This window comes from Pan paniscus, chromosome 20 (genome assembly GCF_029289425.2).
Source record: "Pan paniscus chromosome 20, NHGRI_mPanPan1-v2.0_pri, whole genome shotgun sequence".
Taxonomy (NCBI): domain Eukaryota; kingdom Metazoa; phylum Chordata; class Mammalia; order Primates; family Hominidae; genus Pan; species Pan paniscus.
In genome coordinates, this window is record NC_073269.2 from 50,074,181 (window position 1) to 50,099,930 (window position 25,750).

At 40.8% G+C, this 25,750-nt stretch overlaps 1 protein-coding gene across 17 annotated transcripts; it reads right to left on the minus strand.

The window, feature by feature from the left end:
• Nucleotides 1-2,016: 2,016 nt before the first annotated feature.
• ZNF45 (zinc finger protein 45) lies at nucleotides 2,017-25,314 on the minus strand. 17 transcript variants are annotated; one of them, XM_055104120.2, is made up of 11 exons: nucleotides 24,607-25,314; nucleotides 23,808-24,075; nucleotides 21,992-22,077; nucleotides 20,621-20,739; nucleotides 13,780-13,939; nucleotides 13,616-13,688; nucleotides 12,676-12,726; nucleotides 11,548-11,594; nucleotides 8,942-9,068; nucleotides 8,240-8,332; nucleotides 2,017-4,569 (listed from the first exon to the last, which is right to left on the minus strand). In XM_055104120.2, the coding sequence occupies exons 8-11, from the start codon at nucleotides 11,560-11,562 to the stop codon at nucleotides 2,759-2,761; spliced, it is 2,046 nt and encodes a 681-aa protein (XP_054960095.1). In that variant the 5' UTR covers nucleotides 11,563-11,594; nucleotides 12,676-12,726; nucleotides 13,616-13,688; nucleotides 13,780-13,939; nucleotides 20,621-20,739; nucleotides 21,992-22,077; nucleotides 23,808-24,075; nucleotides 24,607-25,314; the 3' UTR covers nucleotides 2,017-2,758. The 17 variants fall into 17 exon arrangements, with proteins under 17 accessions (XP_054960095.1, XP_063456424.1, XP_054960096.1 ...); XM_063600354.1 differs by having other exon boundaries at nucleotides 21,996-22,077; nucleotides 24,419-25,314; XM_055104121.2 differs by having other exon boundaries at nucleotides 21,996-22,077; nucleotides 24,305-25,314.
• Between the last annotated feature and the right edge of the window lie 436 nt (nucleotides 25,315-25,750).

The window sequence follows — 25,750 nt, forward strand, 5'->3', positions numbered from 1 at the left end:
TAAACCAATAACTAAGTTTAGCAAGATCACAGGACACAAGGTCAACATAAAACAATCAACTATATTGAAAAAGAACAATTGGAAATTGAAATTTGAAAAACAGTACTAATTTAGAACCCTAAAAAAGGAATATGTAGGTATAAATCTAATAAAGTATGTGCAGAATCTATATGTTAAAACTACAAATTACTGATGTAATAAGGGAGTCCTAAATAGGCAGATACTGTGTGTATGGTTTAGAACATTCTCAGTATTGCTAAAATGTCAGTTGTCCCCAAACTCATCTATATATTCATTGCAATCTCAATAAAAATCCCAGCAAATTATTTTTACAGATGACAAAGCTGATTCTGGAAATTATGGCAAGACAAATTTGATAGCCAAAATAAAATAATGAGTTGGAAGACTCACAGTATCTGGTTTCAAGACATTATATACAGATACAAAAGTCAAGATGTGCAATATTTAGCAAAATGATAGACACATAAATCAATGAAACTGCACTGAGGCCAGAAAAAGACCCATACATGTATGGTTAATGGATTCATAAAGGTGCCATGGCAATACTGAAAGAATAATTGGATTCTCATATGCAAATAGTGGACCTCCCTTATATAAAGATTCACATCTTATATAAATACTAACTCAAATATATGATAGACCTAAATATAAAGCCTGAAAACATAAAATTTGTGATAAAAAAGTGGGAGAAAATCTTTGTGACCTTGGATTAGGCAGAGTTCTTATATTTGAAACCAAAAGCACAATCCATCAAAGACAAAAAAGGAACTTCATTAAAAAAAATTTCTTGTGTGAAAAATACTGTTAATGGAATAAAAACACAAGCCACATAATGGTATACAATATTTGCAAAACACATAACTGACAAAGATATCTATCCAGAACATATAAAGAACTCTCAAAAATCAATAAGAAACAATCCAGGTTTTAAAAAAATGGACAAAAGATTTGAACATAGTTCACAAAAGAAAATAGGCAAATGGATAGCAAACGAGCAGTGAAGATGCTCAATGGCCATTAGGGAAGTGTAAATTAAAACCAAAATGAAATCCCACTATAACCCTTTGAAATCCTAACAACAAAATAAAAATGAAACCAAACCCTGACATACCAATTGTCAGTGAAGTTAAGGAACTGGGACTTTCATACACTGGTGGTGGGAATGTAAAATGGTACAGTTATTTTAGAAAAGTCTGTCAGTTTTTCATAGATAAGTATACTGTTACCATACAACCCAGCAATTCCACTCCTAGATATTTACTAAGACAATGTGGACACACAAAACTGTTTGCAAATGTTGACAGCAGCTTTCTTCATAATCACTGAAAACTGAAAACCCAAGTATCCCACCAGTGATAAATGGATAAACAAACTGTGGAACATCCATATGACAGACTACTACTCAGCAATAAAAGAAATGACTTCTGTACTGATATATGCAACAAGACAGATGAGTCTCAGAAGCATTAAGTGAAAGGTGCGACTCCAAAGGAAACATACTCTAGAATTCCATGTATATGACATTCTGGAAATGATACAAACTATACAGACAGAAAATGAGTCAGTTGACAAGGGCTGGTGATGGGGAGAGGAGCTGACTAAACAGAACAAGCAAGTTTCAGGGCAGGGGGTACTAGAACTGTAGACTATCTTGATTGTGATGGTGGTGTTCACGTAACAGCACTTGCCAAAATGCATGATAGAGTCAGTTTCACTGTATATAAATTATTCCCTAATTAAAAAAAGAATGTTAGCTTATATGATTTTCATGGATGCCTTTTATCTCATTGAAGAATTTTTTCATCATGAGTGGATGCTAAATTTTGTAGATTCAGATTTCTCTGAATCTACTGAGATGATCATACATTTGATCATAAGAATCCAGATATAAGAGTACATACTAAATCCATAGGAAGCTCAGGAACAGACCTAATTAATTTATGGTGTAGAAATCATAATACTTGGCACTGGAGGTGGGATTGACTGGAAATGGGCACAAGAAAACTTTTTGGTTTAATAGACATATTGTATACATTGATCTTGGTGATGATTACATTTGTCAAAATTCAGAAAGCCATGAACTTGAGACTTGTGCATGTTACTGCATGCAGATTACACCTCAATAAAGTACTGTTAACATACAAAACTTCTAGTTGCTAGCCAGAAACTGATTTCTGGACCCACTAACAAGCTGCAACCTTCAGTTTGATAAACACTTGTCCACGAGATCTGCAAAAATGGGAAAATCAGGCCATATGACTAACTTATATATCCTCCAAGCCTTGCAGAATTCTTCTGAGTACAATTTTAGAGAAACTTCTAGAGATAAATAAAAATGTCAAATATTACTGAATTTCAAATATGACAGTAATTTCAAATACTACTGAAAAATTACAACGTATTAGGCACTGAAAAGGCAGAGTAGATTTGGCAGTCAACAAAGTCCCTGCCCTCTTGGATCTTATATTCTAGTGGAACAGAATTCAGCATTTCCATCTTAGTACTTCTGATTTACTCCAGATCAGACTCATCCTTCCTGATCCTCTTGTCTGCATGTATCAGCTAATGGTCAATGTTCTGAATGCAGTCCATATGTCTCCACCCTTGTGAGGCTTCTCTGCTGTGTGGTCTCCCAATCACTTGGCTGAACTACTGACTCTATAAAACAAATGTTTTGTCTATGATAGCTCTGATTATTAAAATATTTCAGCACCCATCTGAGATAGTAAAACATATTTTATCGAGTTTTCCTGTGTGAATCCTCTGATGAAGGAAAGTCCTTGTCACCCTCATCATCAGCATGGACTCGCTGATGAATGATAAGACTTGAGCTCCAACTGAAGCCCTTCCCACACTCCTCACATTTGTATGGTTTTTCTCCGGTGTGAACTCTTTGATGGGCTTGAAGGTATGAGCTCCAGCTGAAGACTTTCCCACATTCCTCACATTTGTATGGTCTCTCTCCTGTGTGGACCCTCTGGTGGGCTTGAAGGTAGGATCTCTGTCTGAAGCGCTTACCACACACATCACATCGGTATGGTTTTTCTCCTGTGTGGACTCCACGATGTGCCAGAAAATTGGAGGCCCGACAGAAGCCCTTCCCACACTCCTCACATTGATAGGGTTTCTCTCCAGTGTGGCACCTCTGATGGGCTTGAAGCTGTGAACCTACACTGAAGCCCTTCCCACACTCTGCACACTGATATGGTTTCTCTCCAGTGTGAACTCTCTGATGCACCTGAAGGCTGGAGAACTGACTGAAGGCCTTACCACACTTCTCGCATTTATAGGGTTTCTCTCCTGTGTGGATTCTACAGTGTACATTAAGATCTGAGCTCCGACTGAAGCCCTTCCCACATGTACCACATTTGTAGGGTTTCTCTCCAGTGTGGCCTCTTTGATGGGCCAGAAGATTTGAGGCCTGGCTGAAGCCCTTGCCACACTCCTCACATTTATAGGGTTTTTCCCCTGTATGGACTCTAAAATGAATGTTAAAATCTGAGCTACGACTGAAGCCCTTACCACATGCATCACACTGATACGGTTTCTCTCCAGTATGGCCTCTTTGATGGTCCAGCAGATTTGAGGCCCGGCAGAAGCCTTTCCCACACTCCTCACATTTGTATGGCTTCTCTCCAGTGTGGCTTATCTGATGGGCCTGAAGGTGTGAACCCACACTGAAACCTTTCCCACACTCCTCACACTTATAGGGTTTCTCTCCTGTGTGGATTCTACAATGAATGTTAAGGTGTGAGCTGTAACTAAAGCTCTTGCCACATGCATTGCATTTGTATGGTTTCTCGCCAGTGTGGATTCGCTCATGAGCCTGCAGTCGTGAACGCCAACTGAAGCTCTTCCCACACTCTTCACACTTATACGGTTTCTTTCCAGCGTGAACTTTCAGATGAACTTGAAGATATGATCTCTGACTGAAGCCCACCCCACACTCCTCACATTTATAGGGTTTCTCTCCCGTATGAACTATCAGAGCTTTACAATGTGAGCTTTTCCCAACATTCCTCCCACACTCTTCATATTTGTATGGATTCTCTCCAGTGGGAACTCTCTGATGATGGTGAAGATGTGACCTCTGACTAAAACTCCTGTAACTTGCATCATTTGTGTATGATTTTGCTCTACTGTGGACTCTCTGATGGGCTTGAAGACTTGAAAACCGACGGAAGGCATTATCACATTTTTCACATTTGTAGGGCTTCTCTCCTGCGTGAGCCCTTTGGTTAATTTGAAGATGAGGGCTCCAGCTGAAACTTTTCACACAATGTTCTCCTTTGTAGGGTTTTTCACCAGTGTGGACTCTGTGAACTTGAAGATGGGAACTCTGATTACTGACTCCCTCATCTTTATAGTGCAAATCATCTCGTTTTTCCAACTGGCAGCCTGTTCTTTGAATATTTACCACAGAATCTTGATACTTGATTAACTCTCTTGTAATCTGTTGCCAGATCTGGGAGCAGAAAAGCTCTTCATGAGGCAGGTACCTTAATCCTACTTCTTGAAGAGTCTCCATCTCTTTTAGATTCTTGGCTCCTAAAAGGATAAAGAAAATTTGGAGATGGGGCATGTGAATAATGTTTTGTTCCAAGATGTCAAGTTTATAAACTTGGGCCCATAGCCTAAGGCTTCATTGAACCAGGAGAAGGTTCCATTGCCTACTGCGTAGACATCTGAACAAAGTGGCCCTGTTCAAAATGTCTAGTAAAACTCCTACACATAAATTTTCAAAAACCTTTGCCTGGGATTATTTCATTGGAAGTTTATTCCAAGGTTGGGAGATGTTGAGGCACTGTGCTAGTTAGAAAGACACATTTTTCAGAAAATACCTTATCACCTAAGTCAGGGCCCCAACCCCTGGGCCGTGGATCAGTACCAGTCCGTGGCCTGTTAGGATCTGGGCCACACAGCAGGAGGTGAGCGGGAGGCCAGTGGGCATTACTGCCTGAGCTCTGCCTCCTGTCACATCAATGGTGACATTAGATTCTTATAGGAGTGCGAATCCTATTGTGAACTGCGCGTACGAGGGATCTAGGTTGCATGAGAATCTAATCTTATGAGAATCTAACTGAGGTCTGATGATCTGAGGTAGAACAGTTTCATTTCAAAACCATCCCCCCGACCCCAGTCTGTGGAAAAACCATCTTCCAACAAACCAGTCCCTGGTGCCAAGATTGGGGATCACTGACCTACATACCTAAAGTTCGAGTGCAAACAGATAGTGGTCCTTTACCTCTTGCTAGGAAATAGCCTCCATGAGAACACCTGGGAGAAGAGGTTTATGGTAATAACATACATTATTCTAAAACCTGATAGCAATTAAAGTTTCCATAACCACCAGGGGGGTTTCACCACGTTGGTCAGGCTGGTCTCAATCTCCTGACCTCGTGATCCACCTGCCTCGGCCTCCCAAAGTGCTGGGATTACAGGTGCGAGCCACCGGCACCTGGCCTTCTTTTTGTTTTTTTGAGACAGAGTCTCACTCTGTCACCCAGGCTGGAATGCAGTGGCGCAAACATGGCTTGCTGCAGCCTCAACCTCCTGACTCAAGTGATTCTCCTGCCTTATCCCCCCAAGCTGCTGGGACTACAGAAGCACACCACCACACCTGGCTAATTTTTGTATTTTTTTGTAGAGATGGGGTTTCACCATCTTGCCTAGGCTGGTCTCAAGCTCCTGAGCTCAAGCTATCCACCTGCCTCAGTCTCTCAAAGTGTTAGGATTATAGCTGTGAGCCCCCACGCCTGGCCCAGTGATGCCTCTTTATCACTCAATATCAGATAGTAAAGTCTCCCCATCTACATTACACCCCTGGCAATTTCCATTCACCTGTTTTGTTTTGACAAAGCACATATTACCCTCTGACAAACTATATATGTCCCTTATTATTTTTTATGTCTCTGTTGAATGGATGTTGCCATCCATGAGAACAAGCATTTTATATCATTCACCACTTTATCATCACCCAAGAGCTCTGCCTGACTCAACACAGTGTTCAATAGATGTGTTGAATAAAAGAATTCCCACTTGTCTTCTCTGGGAGACTTTGAGCCAAATTACAAAAGTGAAAGAACTTTTTCAAGTAAACGATGCATAATGGGAAAGGGACTGGAAAGAGCGATTCTTCTGGGAAGTTTAAAGGTTTCACCAGATTCAGGGCTAAGTGGATGGTGCTGATAAGAAAATCATGCTGATCACAAAATCATGGTAAGAATTACTTAGGAAAAAAAAAATCATAAGGCAGAAAAGTGGCCAGGGGATCTAGGGACTGATTGCTTCTAAAATTTTTGTTCTCTGATTTTTCCTTTTTCAAGTAGGAGTCAATATTTAGAGCCTCGGGAATAATGTTTTCTCTGAAAGCAGACTATAAAAATGGATGGATGTAAATATATTTTTCTATATAGATCACACCATTGTTTTTCAAACTGAAGGCTAGGACTATTAGTGAGTTGGAAATAAATTCAGTTGCTTGTGACAAGCATTAACAGAAAAGAAAAATATTAGACGTGTTTTGTAAGCAAGAAATGTATTTCTCTGCATAAATTCTTGTTTAAGGCCACACACACACACCTACCCATATGTGAATGTTTGTATTGTTTATGATATAAAATGTATTTCTTATTGTAACTCATACTAAAAAGTTTGAAACCTCCCAGTCTAAATGATTAAGAAAGGTATTAATTTCTTAATCAAACAAATTGTTCAAATAGAAAGTTACATTGTAATAATGGAAACTTGGGAAACAGATAAATGTGTTTCCTTTAAGTTGAAGCCTACATAGTTTGTCATGTCTGTATATATTTTGCAAGTTTTCACTTTTATTTTTATTTTTTTTTTTTGAGATGGAGTTTCACTCTTGTTGCCCAGGCTGGAGTGCAATGGCGCGCTGTAGGCTCACTGCAACCTCCACCTCCCAGGTTCAAGTGATTCTCCTACCTCAGCCCCCCAAGTAGCTGGGATTACAGGTATGCGCCACCATGCTCAGCTAATTTTCATATTTTTAGTAGAGACGGGGTTTCACCATGTTGGCCAGGCTGGTCTGGAACTCCTGGTCTCAGGTGATCCACCCACCTCCGCCTCCCAAAGTGCTGGGATTACAGGCGTGAGCCACCATGACTGGCCGCAAGTTTTCACTTTTAAATGTGACTTTTTTTGGTCTTCCTGAGAATGTGTCAATTTGAGGAGGGCAACTTCCCTATTTTGCCCAGGTTATAATGTTTCTAATTGAAAATGATATGTTAGGCCCTTATTACAATGCAGAGAAAACTAAAATCTACCTTCTTTAGTATATGTTTATTTAATGGCTATCTTCTATAACATTTATTTGCTTAGTGGCTAATTTTGTAGAAAATAAAGGCATTGCCATACATACCATATTTGAATAGGGATTACTAAAATGATAAGTAATATTCTTTTCTGTAACTCTCTTTGGAAGAGGTGGATGGTTGCCACAAAGAAAATTTTTAAAGGGAAAGACTTAAAAGCTATTCTCTAAACATTGTTTTTTCCTTGTGTAAAGTGTTTTTGGGGACCTGCCTAAAAAGTGGCTATGAGAACCTTTATTCTAAAAAGTAGTTCTTCACCAAGTGAGCAAGATTCACTATTAACGGCTACAGGAAAGCCACAAGGGGGAAGTGATACTCAATTTGATTACAACTAAAGCTAAGCTTTCATTAGATGTGAGTGCTATGGTCTCAATGTGTGTGCCCTTGCCATTTGTATGCTAAAATCCTAACTCCTAAGGCATTAGGAAGGTGATTATGTCATGAGGGCAGATCTTTCATGAATAGGATTAGTGCCCTTATAAAAGAGGCCTGAGAGAGATTTCTTGCCCCTTCCCTGTAAGGATGCAGCAAAGAAGGTGCTGTCATTGGATCAGGAAGTGGCCCCTCAGCAGACACTGAATCTGCTGGTGCTTTGAACATGGACTTCCCAGCCCCCAGAAATGTCAGAAATAAAATTCCGTTGTTTATAATTCCCCCAGTCCATAGTATTTTGTTTTAGCATCCTGAGCAAACTAAGTGGGTTAATGAATACAGATCTTCATATATCCAAAAGCACCCAATAAATTAGAATTAGATTAGATATTCATCAGGGGGAAAAAAACTGTTCTAGACTATGCCTTCGTCACACATTTTTGTTTGCCAACCTTGGAATATCTCCAAGACTAACAGAAAAATGTCCAGCAGCCCCAGCCCCTCCTCACCTGAGGAGTTATCTCTCTGGGTTGCCATCTTCATCATCCACAGCTTTTCTTCTCTCTCTAACTGTGGTAGACCATCTGGTGTGGACTGATGCCCTGTGAAAAGGCAAGGACATAGGTTTATAATTAATACATCAGAAGCCAAAATTACTCAAAATTATTGTCCTCATTTCATCGTCTTCAGGACATCAAACTTAGTGTTTTCCACACTTCTAATCATGACCCATTGGAGGAAGTATATTTCATGCAAAGACCCAAGATATGCAGATATAAGTATAAATTACTGGAAAAAAAATGTTTTCATCATACCCCCTCCATTGTCTCTCACATTCTTCTTGGCAACAGGACATAGTTTTTGCTGCAACGTGCAGTTATTGCCAAGTGCTCTGACATTTTCTACCCCATTTTATTTCATTAAAAAAACCAATGGTACAATTCATCAAATGTATATCAGGACCCACTAACTGGAGATGACCACAATTTGAGAAAGGATAAAAGTGTATAGTTGTCATGCTGTCAATTTATGGTTCATTAACAAAATACACACTTTCGCCAGGGGAGAAAGACTTTAAAAATTCCATATCTGTCTTATGATGGATGATTAGAAAACTGAAAACCAGTTCAAGAGCTCCAAAGCCCTGTATACCCAAGGACAGAGAGACAATAGAGGGAGCCAATGTTCAGTCAGAGAATGCCTGTCCTCACCCACTGAGACCACATTCCTGAAGTTCTCCAGCATCACATCTTGGTACAGCTTCCTCTGGGCAAGGTCCAGCAGTTGCAGCTCCTCCTCAGAGAAGACCACAGCCACGTCCTTGAATGTCACTGCCTCCTACAACATCAAACACACTCCACCTAAATCTTGGAATAAAGGTCCACTGGAAAAGGGATAGCACTGAGAAATGTGAAAAAGATGTGTAGGGAAAGGTGTCAGATTCTTAAGAGACCATACTCAACTTTACTACAGTTAAACACATATAAAGTGTATTATATTTTAGAGGTTTTTCCTTTTCATAATAAATGCTGTAAAGAACAACTTTTTGCATAGATATTACCCACCTATTTTCTTAGGTAAGTTCCAAGAAGTGAAAAATCACAATGTCAAAGAATATGCAACTTCCAAATTATGATGTACGACAGATTTTCTTTTCAATTTTTCCCTATCTTATCCTTCCCCCAAGATAAAGTATCATTGATTTTCCATACCATAGATAACACTGAATATAACCAATTTTTAAAAAATCCTAGGCAATCTGTTCAGTAAGAAACAACTGGGTTTTTTGGTCTGTAATTAACTAGTAAGATCATATTTTCGTATATTTACTGGACATCTTTATTTTTCTTTGGTATCTCACCTGTTACTGTCCTTTTATTGATATTCCATTTAGAATTTTATCTTATAACTCTGTAAAATTTCTAGTGATGATTTTAAGTCATTTTTTAGCATATACATTGTTGTTCACCTACATTTTGCTGGTGTTTTATAGCTTTGTGTTCAGGAGTGTTTCTTAAACTCAGCACTATTGCTGTCTTGGGCGGGACAGTTGTCTGCTGTGTGGGGGTGTCTAGGGCACTGTAGGGCGTTTTGCAGCACCCTTAGCTTCTACCTACTAGATGCTGGTAGCACCCCCGACCTGTGGTACCAGGAATGTTTCCAGATGTTGCCGGGTGGGGCGGGGGGGGGCAGTGGGCGGTAAAGTCACCCATGATAAAGAAGCACTAGCATATCGTATTGGTTTTTTTTTTTTTTTTTTTTTTTAAGACAGAGCCTTGCTCTGTTCCCCAGGCTGGAGTGCAGTGGTACGATCTTAGCTCACTGCAATCTCCGCCTCCTGGGTTCAAGTGATTCTTGTGCCTCAGCCTCCCGAGAAGCTGGGAATACAGGCGTGCGCCACTATGCCAGGCTAATTTTTGTATTTTTAGTACAGATGGGGTTTAGCCATGTTTGTCCAGGCTGGTCTCGAACTCCTGACCTCAAGTTATCCACCTGTCTCGGCCTCAGAAACTGCTGGGATTACAGGTGTGAGCCACTGTGCTCGGCCAGCATTATCATACTGTTTTAACTTTTCATATGAAGACTGTTCATCCCTGGAGCCCTGCACATTCAGGTGCCCTAAATGAATGACAGTGGTCATAGAGAAGAAGAGGCCACTGGAGAGTGAATCGAGTAGGGGCAGTATTAGCTGAGGCATCTTCCACTAACCAGGACAAGCTAGGCACCCACACAAAAAGGGCCAGGTCCACTAAGTGGAGAATTCTTTTCCTTTGCCTCTCTCTCTTCAGTCAAGTAAAAATCCTGGAGTCTTTTGAAATCAGTTGGATCTTTGGTATCCTATGTGAAACTAAGCAACTTTCCACAATTCTACAATCTTGTTTCTTTGTAATTAAAATGCACATGAGACCAAGTACTGCCTCATAAAGTTGGTTTGAGGAATAAATACAGTAAGAGAAGTATCTGGTAAGTCCTCTTGTACTGCTAGACTTTTAAAATTAAGTACATTATTACTTCAATAAAATAAGTTAACATAAGAGTAAAAGAATACGGATCAGTAAGTAAACATACATAGGGTGTAACTCAGGCCTGGGTAAGAAAAATCTAGCTTTCTTACGTGGAAATATCTAATAATATTTTCTCTAAAATCAGTGGCATCATGTCACACGATGTCATATTTGAATCATTGACATAGGAACTACCCAAAGTACCACATATCAAAAGTACTTTTTCAATATAGTGTTTCTATAACATTAAAAGTAAATAATAGCAAAACTCCTTCAAATTGCTTTTTGGAAAAAATGGTTATTTGTGGGAAAACTGTAGTAACAATTTTCAGTAAAAATTCTAAACTACCTAAACATTGATGAATGAGGAGAAAAGTTATCTCACATACACACCACAGAGTAACATCAGTTCAAGGGACTATAAAAATATGGAGCAAGTAATATTAATTAGAAAAGGTGTAACTTGAACATTTTGTCTATACAATGCTTATAAATACGCAGTTATGAATACATCTGAGGAAAAGAACATGGAAAATCAAAACAGTTGTTTTGTAAGGGAAACAGTAGGAAAATGAGAGATTTTTATTGTTACTGACTTTTCTATTCTATGCTTATTTATCAAATTATAAAGTCATAAAATAAAGCAACAAAAATTAAACAACACAAAAGTAAAAAGCAGCAAGCATCTGGCACACAAGAGGTTCTCAAATGTCTACCGTTCTCCTTCATCTTCCTAACAAAGAGAATAAGGTGTGTGTAATCTTTCCGAAATGAGATGACAATTATTACGGAGAAAGGGAGGTCCAACTCACCTTAGACTTCGTCATTTTGTCCTCCTCCTTCTGGAAAAGTGCCAAGTCTTAAGAGGGAAGGAGAAAACATGGGGGAAGGAGAAAAAAGCTATGAGAGTTTGGCCAAAAAAAAAACCATAGCTGTTTTTTTGTTTTGTTTTGTTTAACGTGAAATAGCAACAGTGTTCCTTCCTCGGGCTGGCTTGATGAACAGAAACTAGGCTGGATTCCAGATACTACTTGTCCCTTTGGCTGTAAGACCCTGGCAGCAAGTGACCTGCCCGACCACACAGAGTATGCCCCCAACATAATTTCTCCTTGTGGCTCTCAGGGTATGACTGATTCTAGGGAGAGTAGAAATTGAGAGTAAAATATCCAGATTAAGAGTATTTGGCCCCTCTGGAGCCAAATGCCTAGATTTATGGCATTGCTATTTATTCGCTATGAAATCCAGGACAAATTATTAATATCTCTGTGCCTCAGTTCTTTCATCCATAAAATGAAGAGATTAACAATGAGAGAATTAACAATCTCATAGGATTGTTTACAAATTAAATGAGGGAAAAAGCTCAAAGAATATTTTCAGAGTACCTTATTTCTTAGCTGCAGAAAAGCACATAACATTCAGTAACATAAAACCTGTGCTCATTAATGGTTTCTACCAATAAATTCTTTTTTTTTTTTTTTTTTTTTTGAGAGAGGGTCTTGCTCTGCTGCCCAGGCTGGAGTGCAGTGGCACAATCATGACTCACTAAAGCCTTGACCTCATGGGCTCAAGCGATCCTCCCACCTTAGCCTCCCAAGTAGCTGGGACCACAGGTGTGCACCACAATGTCCAGCTAATTTTTTTACTTTTTGTAGAGACGAGGTCATGCTATGTTGCCCGAGCCAGTCTCAAACTCCTGAGCTCAAGTGATCCTCCTGCCTCAGCCTCCCAAAGTGCTGGGATTACAGGTGTGAGCCACCACACTCAGCCGATGAATTCTTTAGTAGAGGTTTTTTAACCTCTACTTTAACCTCGCCTTTAACCTCTGAAATACCTGTTATTCTCTCTTGGTTTCCCATACTTAATTTGAGGCTTTTGCAATAGTATTTAAGATTACAGTGGTCCTTCCTATCCATAGTTTTGCTTTCTGTGGTTTCAGTTACCTGAAGTCAACTATGGTCCAAAAATAGGTGAGTACAGTGCAGTAAGATATTCTGAGAGAGAGAGAGAGACCATGTTTATAGAACTTTTGTTACAGTATTTTATCATTATTCTATTTTATTATAAGTTATTGTTGTTAGTCTCTTACTGTGCCTAATTTATAAATTAAGCTTTATCATAAGTATGTAGGTAAAGGAAAAACATAGTATATTTAGGGTTCAGTAATATCTGAGGTTTAAGTCATTCACTGGGGGACTTGGAAGGTATCTGCTGTGGATAAGGGGGGACTACTGTACATAGATGACTGCTTTTTTTGATAGTAAAATATGTAACATAAAATTTACCATTTTAACCATTTTTTAAGTGGTTACATTCAGTAAGTACATTTACATTGTTGTGCAGCCATCACCACTATCCATCATCAGAATTTTTTATGTACCCATTAAGTAATAATTCCTCATTGCCCCTCCCAGCCCCTGATAACCACGTTATCTCTATGAATTTGACTATATGGACTGGTTTCTAAAAGGTATAAGACCTTGCAAAATTTGGCTGTGTAGAGTGGCTCATGCCTGTAATCCTAGCACTCTGGGAGGCCAAAGTGGGAGGACTGCTTGAGGCCAAGAGTTCAAGACCAACTTGGCCAACAGAGCAATCTCTAAAGAGAAAAAAAAAAAATCTAAAAAAAAAAAAAAAAGACCTTGCAAAATTTACTTTAACAGTAGGGCCTTAAAAAGACTATCATAGAGACAGAGAAAATTTAATAAAAAATCATGACTCTGTAAGATTTATGTAACTATAAATTAGATAATGTCACTGAAATTAACAAGCTATAGGAAGCACAATAATAACAACAAAAATGGTGATATTTAACTAAATACATATTAGGGACCTTATGAAGAACTTGGCACATGATGTTTCATTAAGGTACTTCACACATACCTGTGAAGAAGCTACTGTTGTATCAGTTGTGTGACCTTGGTCCAAACACCTAAACTTCTGTGCCTATGCTCAGCTATAAGAAGGGAAATGAAAACAGGATGTTAATCATAGGATTACTGTGAGGAATCAATGAGTGAATTTATGCAATGCCCTTGGCATAGTACCTGGCATTTTAAGGAGTTCTCAACAGATGATAATGACGACGATTGTATCCATTTAACAGGCGAGGAGGCTGAGGCTTGGTGAGGTCAAGAGGCAGGAACAGTACCTGAATCCAGCTTTCATACCAGAGCCAGTATTCTAAATCTTGTCTCTCTGTTGCTTCTAAAGACAAAAATAAGCAGATGGGAGTCTAAGATCTCATGGAAGGAGAAATGAGGGCTCCAGAGTTAGGGGTAAAAGACAGACACAGAAATGGAGATTGGACTCTGAAGCCAAGAGAGCTGCTTGAGGGAGTAGAGAACAGAGTTGTGAACAGTCTAGACTCCAGAACCAGCCCACCAGTACTGGAATACAGGCATCTCCAACTTGCTAGTACTTTGTGCTCTAATGTCTAATCTATAAACTGGATATAATAATAATACCTACTTCATAGGAAGGTCAGTGAAAGTGACTAAGTATACACAAAACATGTGGAACAGTTTCTGGCAGCTTAAACAATCAATAGAAGTTACACATAAACCCATGCAGATGCTTTACATGAAACAGTCAGGGAGCCCCTCCCTTGCTGCTGTGGACCAATGTCTGTGTCCCCTCAAAATTCTTATGTTGAAGCCCTAATGTGATGTTATTGGGAGGTGGGGCCTTTAGGAGGTAATTAGGTCATGAGGGTGAAGCCTCCATAATGGGATTGCTTTCCTTGTAAGAAAAGCAAGTAACCTAGCTCTTTCTCTCTTCCTCCCAGGAAGATACAAGACAACAGCTTCTGCGAACCAGTAAGAGTGGCCTCATTAGACATTGGATTTGCCAGTGACTTGATCATGGACTTCCCAGTCTCCAGGACTGTGAGTTATAAAGGTTTGTTGTTTAAGCCACCCAGCCTATGGTATTGTTTGTTATAGCAGCACAAATGGACTAAGACACTCAGGGAGTCTGCAGCTACACATGGCTTGATGATGGGGAAACATGGGCTGGATTCCAGATTCCACTTGACCCTTCAGCAGAGAGCCTCTGCACAGTGAAAAATGGAGTTCTTGTAGCTCTCAGGGTATGATTCTGATTCTATGGAGGGTGGAAACGAGTAAAATACCCAGATTAAAAGCTTAGTATTAGTTAATTACTGCTTGATTTATTAGTAAATTATTCTTAGTTCTCTTACTTCAGATAGAAGAACCCTTACTATTGAAAAAGGAAACATAAAACCTTCCAATCTTAGAAGAAATACTTATTTATTTATTTTTCTGAAATGGAGTCTCGCGCTGTGGCCCAGGCTGGAGTGCGGTGGAATGATCTCGGCTTACTGCAACCTCAGCCTTCCGGGTTCAAAAGATTATCCTGCCTCAGCCTCCCCAGTAGCTGGATTATGGGCACCCGCCACCATTCCTGGCTAATTTTTTTTGCTTCTTTTGTTTTTTTAGTACAGATGAGGTTTCACCATTTTGGCCAGGCTGGTCTCAACCTCCTGACCTCAAGTGATCCACCCGCCTTGGCCTCCCAAAGTGCTGGGATTATAGGCGTAAGCCACCACACCCAGCCTGAAATACTCTTTTAGAATTTGTAATTCACTTTGTTCTAACTCTATATTTGCCCAGCAACCTCTGCTCAATAAGAATGTTTTGCAGGGGATATATTTCCATCGCCTCGGGAAAAAAAAGAGGTAATAGCAAATCAACCATCTGTCTTGTGATGAATGTTTATTCAGCTTTATATCCCAAGTACCTAAAACAGTTCCTGTACAAAGTAATTGCCCAGCAGAAATGACTGAACCCACCATCAGACATGGAGAGGCATATAGGAAGACTAGACTAGTTGGTCTAAGTCTCCCTGAGACTGACTCCAGTTTGGAAGATTTGGAGAGCAAGGGTTTTATTTCCAAATTTTTCCTCTAGGTCTTTCACCATATTTGCTGTCCTTGGGCAAAATCAAAGTCATCTTTGGAAGGAAAAGCATCTCTGGATTTTGTTAAATACCATCTTAGGAAAGTACTCTCTGCTCTTCGAAGTCAGTGATGACATAAGTCACTGTTACAGAACCCACAGAATGTGTCCCTTAAAATATTGAGAATGAACACTATTTTACTGCCTGCATAATTAGCACTAGACAGGTGAATTTATTACTACTTCATTAAATAGATGAGTTTATTAACTCAGTGAAGACTTGTGGGAACCTTACTAAAAGAGATGCAATTCCCCAGCCTCAAGATGCTCACAGTCTAGTGATGAGGAAGCTGACAATTCCACTATACATGGCTAAATGCCAGAGTAGTGCACAGCATCCTTTAGTGGCATGAGGAATGGGCTCATAAGCCCACAGTGGAATGCAGGGGGTTCTACACAAACGTAGCTTAATCTGAGCCCTGGAGGGTGACTGAGCTCTATTAGCCAGAGAACCCAAATCACTATAAAACTCCCAGAGAACAAATGTCATGATGTGAAGACAAATAACAGGCAGAAAGAGATGGGCAGGAAGGCAGAATTCAAACCATGATGACGTTCAAGTCACAAAATTATCTGCAAGTCAGCAGGAGAACACTGAAGGACTTCTGGAAAGGAGAGTAAAAAGACTCCTTTCGTGTTAGAAACAGATTACCCTCTCAGACAGGAGGAGGCTTGAGGGGGAGGAGGCTAGGGCCAGAGAGACTATTAGGAGAGCCACACTAAGAAACTCTTTCTTCTTTATTCAAATGTCACCACCTCAGAATCTCTCTCTAGCCATCCTGTAGATAATTTCGGTCTCCTAACTGCACCCCAACACTTCCTATCTCTCATCTCTGCTTACTTCTTTTCTCTAAGCCCTTATTCCTCTCTAACATCCTTCTAGGTATTTACTTACTTATATTCATTACACTTGTCTAATGTGGAATTTCGTTACCTGCTCCATCCCCAACACCTACTAAGTTGCTACAAGCATTTGGAAGGAACCCAAAGATTTGCAGAATGACTACTTTAATGACTCAGTGAATAGTTGATAGATACACCATGTGGATCAGGGCCTCATTATTTATCACCTGAACCATTCATTCAACATATGATTGTTGAAGGGTCTACTCTGTGCCAGCCAAGGGTCCTAGATGTGAAATATACAGCAGTGAACAAAGACCTTGATCTCACAAAGATGATATTATAATGGGCTACGAGGGCATAGCAAACCCCCAATATATAGCGAGAGACACTTTTAAGAACAATAGGGCAGGGTAAAGAAATAAAAAGAGATGAAAGGAGGGGCTGTCACAGAATAAGTTTTTGTCATGAAAGATTTCTCTTATAAGACCTCAAATATAGGAAGAGAAAGCCATGTAGATATCTGATATCTGAAGGCATGTAACTCAGCTCTGAAGAACATAGAAAATTTTTTTTTTGTTAAAAAGCCATAGGTCTGGTATTTAGCAAAGACATGGAATCAACCTAAATGCCCGTCGATAGCAGTCTGGATAAAGAAAATGTGGTGCATATACACCATGGAACACTATGTGGCCATAAAAAAGATGTCCTGGCTGGGCGCGGTGGCTCATGCCTGTAATCCCAGCACTTTGGGAGAGTGAGGCAGGCGGATCACCTGAGGTTAGGAGTTCGAGAACAGCCTAACCAACATGGAGAAACCCTGTCTCTACTTAAAAAAAAAAATACAAAATTAGCCAGGCATCGTGGCGAATGCCTGTAATCCCAGCTACTCAGGAGGAGAGGCAGGAGAATCGCTTGAACCTGGGAGGTCAAGCTTGTGGTGAGCCAAGATCGCACCATTGCACTCCAGTCTGGGCAACAAGAGCGAAACTCTGTCTCAAAAAAAAAAAAAAAAAAAAAAGATGTCCTTTGCAGGAAGATGGATGGAGCTGGAGGACATTATTCTTAGTAAACTAATACAGGAACAGAAAACCAAATACCACATGTTCTAACTCATAAGTGGGAGCTAAATGATGAGAATACATGGACACATAGAGGGGAACAACAGACACTGGGGTCTCCATCAGAGGGTGGAGGGTGGGAGGAGGGAGATGATCAGAAAAAATAACTCATGGGTACTAGGCTTAATACCTGGGTGACAAAATAATCTGTACAACAAACCCCCATGACACAAGTTTACCTATATAACAAACCTGCACGTGTACTTCTGCAGTTACAGAAGATCAAGGATGGGACTAAGAACCTATTTCTACCAATATCCCAGGTGATGCTAATGCTGCTGGTCCCTAAATTACAATTTGATAGCATCAGTTAAAACAGCTCTCTAGATATTTTCAGACAGACTAACACTTGAGGTTTTCACCTCCAATTTTTCTACTAACCCCAGTATACTATCCTATTGCCTAAGGGCAAAAAGAACTAAAGAAGGTAAAAACAAACTGCAAGCTTCTCTTTCTCTCTGATACTAACAAACAGGAATGAAGGTTTGTTAGGATCAGGAGTGCCAAGATCAACTCTATGCTCCTAACATTAACCACGAAAAAACCCAGGCCACTCATAAAATACTCCCTATAATGACAGCAACTGACATTTAGAGCAACTGACTGACTGCCTACCAAGGCACTGTTTACATAAATTCTTCACATGTAGTATCTCATTTGATTTTCATAACAATGATAGAGATTGAGAAAATAATTATGCCCATTTTACAGACAAGGAAATAGAGGCACACAGAAGTAACTTGTTCATGTTTAACAAGTGGCCAACAGAAAAGTCAGGATTTTCACCCAGTGCCTTATCTACTAGAACACTGGCTGCACCAGGCAATGAACCCAGGCAATCTGACACCTGTGCCCATGTTCTTAACCGCTCTACAGTGGTTCTCAAACTCTGGTATGCATCCACATCAAAAGGCCTGAGGTTCCATGTGCTGCCTTGATACCTTTGAGACTCACAGGGCCCTGAAGGCCTAGCCGTGAGCTCCCGGCTCTCTCCAGATATGCCCTCTCAGTGGGAAAGGATCCCTGCCCACCTAGTTCCTCGTGTGTTAACCATGTTTTATGTACTGGCTATTTGATATCTGCTATTCCTAATCTCTCCCTAAGTCTGCTGAATCACAGGGCCAGACTAACAACCAAAATTATTTGCATCTTCCCTGCAAGCAGCTTTCACTGGTGGGAGAAAGACATATTACAAAAGCATAGGCCCCAGTTCCTTTCTCTGTCTGCTTCCTGACCCTTGCCTGTAGTGGGCTTCATGTGGTCTGGTGTGGTGTGATGTACCAGTGGAACTCTAAGTATTAAAATACTATTCATTGGCATTAATCTCTCCATGTTGTCACTCAGCCACTTTTATAAAATTAAGACTTAGGCACAATTCATCCTATTTAGCCAGACCACCTGTACCCCACCAGGTCCTCCACATAACAGGTTTCGCCTCCCTGCCAGCCTGTAGAATTATCCAAATGGTCAATGAAATCTTCTTGCAGGAACCAAGGGTCACCCTGCTACCCTCCTGTCACTACAAAATCAACCTACCATGGCCCCTGTTGGTTCAATCTATTCTCAAGTGCAAGTCCCCTGGGCTGTGAATATGTGACTAATAAACTGCTACCAACCTCTTCTGCATAGGCTGACTGTAGGGTTTGTGTGTTCAGCCACCTCCTGCCAGTTCAAGTGATGTCTTAGTCCATTTTTGCTGCTATAACAAAATACCACAGTTATAAAGAACAGAAATTTCTCACAGTTCTGAAGGATGGGAAGTCTAAGATCAAGGCTCCAGCAGGTTGTGGGTCTGGTAAGGGCCTTTCTGCTGTGTTCTCACGTGGCAGAAGCGTAGGGGAAAAGGGGGATGGAGGAATGCTGTGTCTTTATAGTCTTCATATGGCAGAAGAACAAGGGAGGTGAACTCTCTCTCTGAAGCCTCTTTTATAAGAGCATTAACTCCTTCATGCCCTCATGACTTAATCACTTCCCAAAGGCCTCACCTCTTAATAACACCACAATGGGGATTAAGTTTCAATGTTTGGGGGACACTCAGACAGCAGCAGGTGGGGGAATCCCTCCTTCACCAATGGGGTGAATAGGTGACCAGAACCCCTGAATTACTAATAAAGAACACAGAAGTTCAAGCTCATAGAAGCAGTGTAGGGCCTGGGTCTTATGATTCTGATGTGACCACAGTTCAAGAACCACTGCATTATTCTACACTGCCTCTTAAAGAGTTGACGGAACTGTCCAAGGGCACCCAGGAAACCAGGGGCATGGCTCTGCCTGGCACTCAGGCCTACTGATTATCAGCTCCCTGCTCCTCTCCAGTATAAGATGCCCCTAGAGCTCTCTATAAGAGGAAAGGGCTGCAGAATGACTGGTAATGCCTCTGGAGGCAAATTCTCAGAATGAAAGGGGAGGCTTCCCTTAGACCAGTGCTGTCCAACAGAAATATAATGCAGGCAAGCTATTTGTGTAATTTAAATTTTTCTCATAGCTACATTGAAAAAGGTAAGATGAAGCAAGTGAACTTAATTTCAACAATATATTTTCTTTAACCCAACATATCCAAAGTATTATCCCCTCAACTTGTAATCAGTATAAGAATTATTGAGGGATTTTACTTTCTTTTTTTCGTACTAGATCTTTGAAATCTGTTGTGCCTTACCATTATAACATATCTCAATTCAGACTAGTTACGTTTCAGGTGCTCAATAATCACATGCGGCTAATGGCTACACTATTGGATAGTGCAGGTTTAGACCTTTTTATTAAGGCAATATAGACTATATAATCATCTCACAGGGACTTGCTAAGTTCAAAAGACAGCAAATTAGTTGTAGGTTTCAACAATCACTATCATAGAAACTATGCACATTTGTTTAAATATGTAACAGAATTAAAGTATCCATAGAAAAAGTGGAAAGTGGGGAAGAAAAGAATACTTAAAAATATACCTTTGAGGCTGGGCACAGTGGCTCACGCATGTAATCCCAGCACTTTGGGAGGCCCAGGCGGGTGGATCACGAGGTCAGGAATTCAAGACCAGCCTAGCCAAGATGGTGAAACCCCGTCTCTATTAAAAATACAAAAAAATTAGCTGGGCATAGTGGCGGGTGCCTGTAATCCCAGCTACTCGGGAGGCTGAGGCAGAGAATTGCTTGAACCTGGGAGGCAGAGGTTGCAGTAGCTGAGATCGTACCATTGCACTCCAGCCTGGGCAACAGAGTAAGACTCTGTCTCAAAAAAAAAAAATGTATCTATCTATCTATCTATCTATCTATCTATCTATCTATCTTTGCTCCTTGAATAACTTGTTGCATTTTTCAACTTATCTGTAGAAGATGAAGGCCAGCTTTAGTCGATAATACACAGAGGACTTACTACATGCGAGGCACTATTTCAAACATGTTACATATCTCTTTTAGTCTTCACAGAAACTTTACGAGGTAGTTATTAATATCATCCCTACTTAACGGGTAAGAAAACTGAGGCACAGAAAGGTCAAGTAACTTGCCCAAGGTTATTCAGTCACTGAGTGTTCCAACCTAGCTGCTGAGGTTTGATTCTGGCTCTGCCCCGCTGATTGTGCCACCAGTTCATCTGTACAGTTAACTTGTGTGTGTGTTTGTTTTTTCATCTTTAAAATCAGAATAAAATAGAACTGTCATAAAGAACAAATAAGCTAGTGCATGGAAAGCACTAGAAATTCTCCAAGTCATAAGAAACACCCAACAAATGTCAGCAGTCCTCATCAGAATCTCCATGTGATAAATATTAAACCTGGCCAGGCATGGTGGCTCATGCCTATAATCCCAGCACTTTGAGAGGCGGAGGCGGGCAGATCACTTGAGGTCAGGAGTTCAAGACTAACCTGACCAACATGCCAAAACCCCGTCTCTACTAAAAATACAAAAATTAGCTGGGCATGGTGGTGCACGCCTGTAATCCCAGCTACTGGGGAGGCTGAGGCAGGAGAATTGCTGAAACCCAGGACGCGGAGGTTGCAGTGAGCCAAGATCGCGCCACTGCACTCCAGCCTGGGTGACAGAGCAAGACTTTGTCTCAAAAAACAAACAAACCAAAAAACTGAACCTTAATAGTGGTCTCATTTGTCTTTAAGGGAGTTTGTTTTAGATCTTGACAATATTATCCACAATTGTTCGTCAACTTTTGAATACCCTGAAAAAGTTGATGGATTCTACAGCCCACCAAACGTGAGATAACAGACAAGGACTGTGGATAATCCTTCTATTTTGTTCTCTAATTGCAAGCTGTAGCGCCCAAAATCCAGATGCCTGTTGGAGAGCTACATGAATCACACTTACTCACTGAATAACTCCTCTTTGCAAACCTCTTGCTGGGTACTCTGAGAAGAATATGATAATGTCCATGAAACAGAGGTCCCTGAAGTCTAATGGGAGAGAGATAGGAAACCAAGAGTTATACGCCAGTGGCAAGTGCAACTCCAAAAAAGCAAAGAAAATCAATCATCTTTCTTTTCCTAATTGCAACTCTTTCTAGCTTTCTCACATAAGTAGCATTCTCCTAGCTGCCAGGAGTGAAAAACCTCAGAGTTACTGTTAATATCTATTATGGGCTGAATTGTGTGTGCCTCTCTCAAAACGTTAAAGTCCTAACGCTCGGTATCTCAGAAATAACTGTCTTTGGAAATAGGGCCTTTAAAGAGGTGATGAAGTTGACTTACAGCAAGGGAGCTCACGCACACAGAGGGGAGAGGCCTTACAAGACACCAAAACTGGTGACACCTTGATTTTGGACTTTTAGCCTCCAGAACTGTAACAAATACATTTCTGTATAATCCAGCCAATTTGTAGTATTTTCTTATGGCAGCCCTGGCAAATGAATATAATTGCCCCTCCCTTGGCCTTCATATATAAACGATTAGTGAGGCCTAGCATGGTGGCTCACACCTGGAATCCCAATACTTTGGGAGGCTGAGGTGGGCGGATCACTTGAGGTCGAGTTTGAGACCAGCCTGGCCAACATGGAGAAACCCAGTCTTTACTATAAACACAAAAATTAGCAGGGCGTGGTGATGGGCACCTGTAAAGCCAGAGGCAGGAGAATTGCTTGAACCCAGGAGGCAGAGGTTGCAGTGAGCTGAGATCGTACCACTGCACTCCAGCCTGGGCAACAGAGCAAGATTCCATCTCAAAAAAAACAAAAAACACAATTAATGATAATTATTAGTTTTTAAGCCTTACTGACTCATCATCTGGGTTTGTTTTAAAATACTCAAGGGAAAAAAAGTTGGTGGGAGAGGCAATAAGATTAGCAAGAATGGAAGCAGGGTGACTGTACATAAGAGTTCATTATATTTGGGTATGTTTGGATATTTCCATAGTAAAAAATAAGGGAATAACAACCCACTATGAATAGTGTGATAACAATTTCATAAAACACAGACAAAAACACATTAAAAACTGCTAAACAGAAATGCATTAAAATGTTAATAATTATCTATATCCTAGTATTAAGGAAATTTGTAATATTTTATATTTCTGTATTTTCTGCATCCTGTACAGAGAACGTGCATCTCTATGATCAAAATATGAACTACTAATATTGCTTAAAATTAAATGAGAATTCTTTCAAAATTTTCTAAAGTCTAAACTCAACCTTGCTTTCAAAATCTTCTACAGTAAAATTCCAACCTCCCTCCCCAACTTGATCTCAAATGGCTCCTCTGCAGCCAGTTTCCTATGATTATTTATATGGATCATTTATCTATTTTATTTCCTAATTCTAAATTGGGATTTCAAACTGTGAGACCAAGGGTATTCAGATGTAAGGAACCCAAGTCTAGGACACAAATCCCACTGTTCTTACTAGCACTGTGATATAGGAGAGTAAATTAGGCTCTCTCCATTTCCTCATCTGTATAATTGGTGTAATAACAGTACCCACATCACAATACCCACATCACCTTTGTAAGGTGAACAGAACCCACAACACAAGGCCTTTGTGAAGGTTCAGTGTGTTAGTTTTTATAAAGCCCTCTGAGAGTGATACTCAGCACCCAATGTTTAACTAGTGTGACTAATATTCATGTCACATTTTCTCCAATTATACAATAACGGAACACTTCTGTAGCAGAAACATTTGCAAGGAATGAAATACCTTCTCACACTCGGAACAGAAGAGAAAGGTGAATGCTAGGTCCTGTCACAGTGGGGCTCTGCTGCCAGGAGCCAGGATGCTCTCCTTCCTCCTCTCCGCAGCATTCTTTCAGAAGTCAGGGCAGGGGAAGGAAAGGAGGCTGGGAGATTGCACGATCTTGTCTGAGATCCTGGAAAATCCACAGAGGATAACTCCAGACGCCACCTGTTGAGTGATGCACTCTTTCTTAAAAAACGGGTCAGGCATAGTCCAAGAACAGCCTCCTTTCCTGCAGGAATCAGAAAGAAGAGCCAGGCGCTTGCTGAAAAATGAATATTTTTTATTATGATAGTTTTAATATTAACAGCCAACATGTTGCCACATTCCTGTACTATTCCATACACATTTTACTTGTACTATATTACTAATTGTCAAAACAAATATATAAGGTTAATATTCCCTTTTGCAGAAGAGGAAACTAAGACCAGAAACTAAGCACCGAAAGATTAAGTTCTCACCCAACGTTACACCGCTAGGAAGCGACAGAGCTGTGGGAGGTGGGGGAAGGCGGGTCGGGCCGCTGAGAGCCCAGGAGACCCTCAGACGCCTCCCCATTCAGGTCCACTTCCAACCTGGGGACTCCCGAACCGCCCCGAACGCAGCAGCTCCGGATACAGTAAGGCAATCAGCTGCCCAGCCATTCAACTCCGCCCTCCGCTGCTCGCCGCAGCGTCTTTTCCTGCTGACCGAAGTGCGAGCCCTGCTGATCCTACGACCAAGCCATAAAAGTTAAAACAGGTCGCGGGGTCCCAGGACTCACTGACTTCCACGAGAGGAATGAAGGCCGCGCTCTCAACCTCTTGCAGCGGAAGTGCCCGGGAGAGCAGGGAGCTCTGGAACTACATTGCCCAGCATCCCCGGGAGGAACGGAAGCCGCTGCCCCGCCCCCTGGGCGGAAGTGCGGGCTTCGACTCCCACGGCAGAATCGTATTTCTCAGAATCCCCAAGGGGAGCGGGCTTCGTGTTCTCGTCCTCAAATAGCCGAAGTACCACCGAACCCACTGAGCACTGGGGTATAGGTTCCTATTTCCCCAGGGGAGCAAATAACAAAGCCGCGCTTTCCCAGAGCTGAAGTGCCCCCAGAAGTCTGGACCACACGTCCCAGAATCCTCTGTAGGGCTGAGCTTCCCGCCAGCCTGCAATTTTCCTTTTGAATTAGCGGGGGGAGTCTAAGTCATTGCTTGTAGAGCTCAGCCTGCTTTTTCCTTTTGCCATTGTTCCCTTTTATACGTGACAGAAGTTGCGAATATGAAAAAAAAAAAGGAAAATACAAAGGAATGCTATGTGTGAGCTAAAAACAGAGGTAATAAAAGAGGTGGCCAGAGCCGCCCAGAGCAACAAGCCTTTTTATAATATGGGTATGGATTCATCTGTGATTAAAAATGCTCAAAAAAGGAGATGCAATCATCCAGCAGGACATGAAACAAAAGCAGCAAAATTCTCCACTTTTCTTGCGCTTAGTTTTCTTTCATTCGCAGGATACTGAAGAAAGTATTATAGTATTGAATAGGCTCTATCCTATATAAAATCTTGAAAACATTCAGTTCAGATTAAGGAATCACATCACTTCTTGCTCTCAGAATCAGGAATCTGTAAAGGTGTCTTATGATTTGACAAAGTGTCTATGAATATTCAGTAAGGAGAGGGAGGTGAAGTGAGGGATTAAGACATGAAGTGCAAAAAATACAGAAAGCTATACTATTCACTTTTCTCCTAGGTAGAAACTAAATATTTTTCCAACTTTATTATGAAAGGATAAAGAAGAAAAAATGGAAGTTGACTACATAGGAGTAGCTGTAAACATCTGAACAATGTTCAATTTAGGCTGAGGCAGGAGACCAGCAGGGCGTGATTCCAAGATCAGATAAGAAACCTGCTGAAACCGGCAAGTGATGGAAAGCAAC